At 40.0% G+C, this 6,000-nt stretch overlaps 1 protein-coding gene across 2 annotated transcripts in view; it reads right to left on the reverse strand.

Annotated features, from left to right (window-relative positions):
• LOC144249994 (contactin-associated protein-like 3) overlaps positions 1 to 4,009 on the reverse strand; it is a 142,262-nt gene extending 138,253 nt beyond the window's left edge. For both annotated transcript variants that reach the window (XM_077792302.1, XM_077792301.1), the window contains exon 1: positions 3,869 to 4,009. In XM_077792302.1, the coding sequence (XP_077648428.1) occupies positions 3,869 to 3,994 (126 nt within the window). In that variant the 5' untranslated portion in view covers positions 3,995 to 4,009. The remainder of the gene's footprint in view (positions 1 to 3,868) is intronic.
• Positions 4,010 to 6,000: the final 1,991 nt, after the last annotated feature.

Raw genomic sequence — 6,000 nt, forward strand, 5'->3', positions numbered from 1 at the left:
ATTTTCTAATTTTTTTTGACACCCAAACAGAAATGGAGTCTGATGCTTACAGGGAAAGCTTGAAGCCAAGTGGAAGGATTGGATAAGGATCTGACCATAGCCAATCCCAGCCTGTAGAAAATTTCAAAAGGAATTAAAGACTGATCTATTTCTTTACAGGTTTGGTTCTTAAGTCTCACAGAAATAAGTGGAAAATTGACACTAGGGATGATGGCTTGTGGCTGTAACAAAATACCTGAGAAAAATAACTTAAGGAAAGAAAGATTTATTTTAGCTCACAGCTTCTGAGGTTTCAGTCCATGATCACTTGGGTCCACTGATCCTGGACCTCTGATGAGCAGAAAGAGATGGAGGAAGGGGCTGCAGATGCATGTAATCCCCAAGAGCACATCCTCAAGGACTCACTCCCTCCATCCAGATCCCACCTCCTACAATAATCACCACCTTCAATAGTTCATTCAGCTATGAACCCAACAACGGATTAATCCATTCATGGGGCCAGAATCCTCCTGATCCAATCACTTTCCAAGAGCCAAAGCCTTTGGGGGACATTCCAGATCCAATGCATGACACCCTGACACCTGATTCGTTTCAGATTCAGATTGTTCTTCTTTCAGATTTTAGGAAGGTCCTATACTGCATACACCAAGCATCAGTGACTAGGCGGAAATCTTACACATGACTATTTCTGCAATAAAACACATGGATATTCCCATTAAGCAGGATAAATAAAGAACATAAACAGCCCCCAAAGTTGGAACATTCAGATTTTGTTGCTATATGAGTTTGGGTTTTATCATTTTAATCGCTCTGCTTCTAGAATTAGGCACTGCAGAGAAGCAAGTGTGGATCTTTAATAATAGAAAACATTAGTGTAGCTAATGAATAGACCCAGACCCAAAAAATTAAAAAGCCATTAAAAAAAACAGGATAAGGAAAGCATCCAAGAAATATACGAGGTTGGAGAATAAATTTTTAATGTGTCCTTAACATAAAAATAAAAGAAATAGGCTTTTTAGAAGAGATCTGGAGACACATTCTGTTTTCCTGCGAGAGGAAGGTTAATGCAATAAATCTAAGGCAAGCACTGCAGCCAGTCTGAATCTGTGCTGGAAAAAAAATGATAGTAGGTTTACAAAAACATGCAGTTTTCTTTAATCCGTAGTGTAAATAATTTTATACATAAAAACCAAATCTCTTTAAGCTAACTTATTTTAACTCCATTCATGAAATCTAGAATTATTGCCTAGATCAAGGGTGAAAGCTCATATAAGATATGCAATTTATTATTACAGCAGCAATGACAAGACTATATAACAGCCAATATCAACTCATCCTTTTAAGAAAATGATAAACCTAAGACAATCAGTGAATTTTACTTCTGAAAAAGTAACTGAACAGAACACACCAGAGAGGCCACACTCATCAAGAAGATAATCGTGATTCAGCTTATATTTTCCTAGAAGATATTATTAAAGTCAATCATTTACTTATTTTCTAAAAGCATGAATGGGTGACTGAACAAAGAAAAGGTCCCTTGGATGCTGAGGTAGGTGGAGAAACTCAGCTATCTGCAGAGGCATTTCATAATTCAAACGTGAGACCCTCGCTCTTGGCTATTCTACAACTTTCATGAAACTCCTCAGTCTCTCCATCTCTGTATGGCCAGTCCTCTTGCATCTTGGAGCTCATGTTATTCTGCATTCTAGGACACCTACCTTCATCACTCTGCAGCACTCCAAACACTCTCTTCAAGGCCTGTCTAAGCTCCATTCTGCAGTCCCTGGGGTCTGTGTCTCATAGGTGAACACCCAATAATCATCTCTGGGCTGGTCTGTGGGTTCCATCTCTTTAGCATTAACGTTTGGCTCACCCTACAATTCTGTGCAGTCAGAGTAGGCACTGAATTTATTAAATGGTGACAATTTGCAGGTCAGAGGGATGGAGGATGAAGGGCGAGCCATGACAAAACCCTGCCCTCAAACACTTCTTGGATCAAAATGGCAGGAGGAACCAGATCCTCACAATACCACACGTCCGAGTTTTAGTGCAACCATGTCCTAGACAAGAGCAGGGCTGGGAGAGACTACAGTCAGTGTGGTTGCTCAAGAAAGGCATCCTGGGAGAGGATGAATCCACTCATTAATTCAGAAAACACTTGCTGATGTTCTGGTCTCTACATGGAAGAGTGAAACTCCATAGAATGCACTTATTTCCTAGAGCCATTAGAACAAAGTACCTCACACAAAGTAACTAAGCTCCTAGAGGCCAAAAGACGGAGCTGACCACAGGGCAGCTACCTCTACAAGCACTCGGGAAAGACCTGTTCCACGCCTGCCCACCTCCTAGCTTCTGGCGACCTCAGTGTTCCTTGGCTTGTAGACGTCTTACTTCCTCTTCATGGAGTGTTCTTTCCCTCCATGTGTGTCCATCTTTGTGTTCAAATGTCTGCATTTTAGGAGGAGTCACACTGGATTAAGACCAACCCTACTGACCTCATTTTAATGTGGTTGCAAATACCCAATTTCCAAATAAAGTCACCTTTCAACATACTGTAGGTTAGGGTTCCAGCATGTGTTTTGGAGAAGCACAAGTCAACCCGAACCAGAGATGCAGAAAGACACTGTGAGTTCAGAGGACGCTCATGCTGTGATGTGCCTTCAGGAAAGGAAACCAGTCACTCCAGTGAAGCTCAGCTCCGCCCACAGGGGATGGGATGGTGGGGACGGGCATTTGGTGCTACTTACACTATTTTGGATTAATACAGACCTTATTCTTCACATTATTTCTCCCTAAGCATATAACCTTTTAGAGTAAGAAAAAAAAAAAGGAAACAGGGAAAGAAGGAAGGGGAGACAGAAGGTGTTGGTTTTAGAATATCTCTTTTATAGGGAAACCGTCACCAACCTTTTAAATAGCCTTCATCGATGCAAAGCAAGATTTCAAACACATCTGAGTTACTTCCAAACCGTAGGTACCAAATTATTTTTGCAATATATTTCAATTAGTTAAATATACAATAAGTTAAATATTCACAAAATTAAAACAAAAATTATTCCTCCAAAAAAGGCTTTGAGACATAATCACCAATAGAAATGCCACCACCGTGAGGAAATTCAAAGTTTTCTGGAGGATCTCACTGAGATCTACAGCCTGGAATTTCTCAATGTATCTACATAATAAAGAAAATACGATTTTTTCAAGTTCAAAGCCTGTGTTCTTGAACCTGTCCTACATAGAGAATCTGCTCATTTATTAAATTTTAAAACTTCAGTATCTTTCAGAAGCATGAGATTAAATCAGAGAAAATGAAAGAATAAATTCAATATACTAATGTGAAATCATGCAGAGGCAATGCTAAAATATATTATTCAACAAAATGAGGAAAATTACAAAGGATTTGTATTATTCTTAATCTTCCACACTACTTAAGGATATAGTAACAAGAGGCTCTTTCAATATTTTCTTTGAAATGGGCAACTTGCTTTCACATAAAATTTTTTTTCAAAGTAATCCTTAAAATCCTTTTTCTCAATAGAAGTATCTTTTGCAAATATCTTTCCCCATTCTCTAGGTTATCTCTTCACTGCTTCCTGTGATGTATGGAAGCTTTTTAGTCATAATCTGATTTTTCTACTTGTAGTTTTGTTGGTTGTGATTTTGGAGTTTTCTCCAAAATATCCTTGCCCAAACTAATACCCTGATTTAGTTACTATTCAGTGCATAGATGTATCTAACAGACTGTACTTCCTAAATATGTATAATTGTTATGTGTCAATTGAAAACAAAATAAAAAGTGTACATGAAGACTATTTCTCTTTACAGGTTTGCAGCAACAAGTAGTGATTCTAATTATTGGAAAACATACCCAGATGCTCTCTTCTCGTCGATATTGCTTCCAGTTCCTCCCACTGTCACTGAACATCAGGAGGTAGCTGGTCACCCAGTCGGAGCTCCCGTATCCGCCCTGGGTGGCCACAGCCGTGACCTCCATTCTCTCTCCAAGGTCAATCTGCAGCCATTGGTATTTATTTGACACAAGTGGGGTCCATCCACCAGCTCCTTTTTTGAGGCAGAAAAAAAGAAGGAGAATGGTAAGGAGGAGGAGGAAATAACTTAGCATACCTGTTCCTGGAGTACCAAACAGTCAGCTCCGAAGTCTACATAAACTTGAGAAAATCATAGATTCGTGGTAGAAAAAAGAAACTGAACGAGGATGGACCCTACGTTGTCTTCACATTTAGCTAGATGACTCCTGCCATTCAGAGGGTCCCACTGAGTGGAGGAAGTGTCTGATGTCATGTGGGCAGCCAGTTCATCATTCCCGTCATGCCTGGGGGACCAGTTCTGTCCTCTGTCAAACACAAGAGACTAAATTCCTACAGTAAGGCACAGTATTGGGCATTAAGTAAATGAAAATAGTCAAAACACAGTCCTTGCGCTCAAACTGCCTACAGTCGAGGCAGACACCAGTTCAAGGGGCTGGTGGCTGGTGGCTGGGCTCTGGGGTAAAGCACCTGTTTTGCATTCAAGAGGCCCCAAGTTAGATCTTGAGTGTCACAAAAAATAAAAGGGATTTCAAACTACAGAGTACTTGTGAACAGATCTCATTTATACATGGAATTTAAAGAAGTGGATCTCAGAGGTAGAGAAGAGAACAGGGTCACCAGGGACTGAGGGTATGTGGTGGAGAGACGATGGTAAAACCTGAAAATTAAAAATGAATGAACAGGTCCAGAGCAGGGAGTGGAGGAGGGAGTCACTGGCAGGGCTGTGGGCTCTCTGGCTGTAGCACAGGGAGACGGGGAGAGCCCCACAGAGTGCCTGTGTCTTACACAATGAGAAGTCTGCCAAGTATCATGAGTAGAGGAGCACAGAGTCTGCCGGGCACAGAGCCAAGATTCTGCTCTTTTTGTTTTGACAAAGGTCACACTTTTGGAACCAAGAATAGCAATGGCTGGTGAGGTCTTACTGATGTTTGTCATTTTTCTGGTCAAATAAATAAAATGGGAGACATTTCGGAACTACTATTTCTTTAATAATCAGCATTCTGGACACTGGTATTTTCTAACTCGGGGAATGTGTCTTTTTATTAGGGATTATTTTTATAATTATACCCTAATTTGTAAAGTATTCAATACCATGTCCGGCATAATGTGAAGGTTCAAAAAAGCTTGTTATTGTTGTAACATAACTGGGAAAAGAAATGAATGAGGGGATGATATTACACCATTATATGATGGGATGTAGGAGTGCAGAGAAATGTATTTATAGGCACCTCTGGATTGATAAGCACAACTTAAATACTATGTGCTTATGAGCTCCAATTTTACAGATTCTTTAGAATTCAGATTCTAAGATTTCTTTTCTATATATTTTTTTTTTGGTAATCAATCTTTGTTCAAAATATTTTCCCCTTGTATGTACCATAAGCACAAACCTTTTTGATCCAGACTCTGAAGATATATATATGTATATATGTATATATGTATATATATATATATATATATATGCACACACATATATTTATGCATATGCTTACAGATACTGATAGATAGATGGTAGCTGGATGGATAGATAGACAGATAGATATGGGGGGGGGCGTTGCTTTGCTTTTTATTGCTATGTACTTTAACTTGAAGATCCTGGGAGGTAGCCAGGCCTGGTGGCACACACCTGTAATCCCAGCAGCTCTGGAGGCTGAGGCAGGAGGATCAAAGCAAGCCTCAGCAAAAGTGAGGCCTTAAACAACTCAGTGAGAACCTTTTCTAAATAAAATCCAGGTAAGCTGCTTATCTCCTAAGGCTACCTTTGGAATTAAATGACAAAATTCCTGTAAAGTGAACTCTGTGCCTGACCCAAAGCTCTCAATGGTTCACTAAATAAGAGATGTTGTGCAAGAATGGAAACGGGTAGGCAGTGCTCTCTGACCGCCTGAAAAGTGAAGTATGCTGGGAGGATCAGGAGTGGGGAAGAAACCATGGGAGCAGTTTCCACTGA

This window comes from Urocitellus parryii, chromosome 13 (genome assembly GCF_045843805.1).
Source record: "Urocitellus parryii isolate mUroPar1 chromosome 13, mUroPar1.hap1, whole genome shotgun sequence".
Taxonomy (NCBI): domain Eukaryota; kingdom Metazoa; phylum Chordata; class Mammalia; order Rodentia; family Sciuridae; genus Urocitellus; species Urocitellus parryii.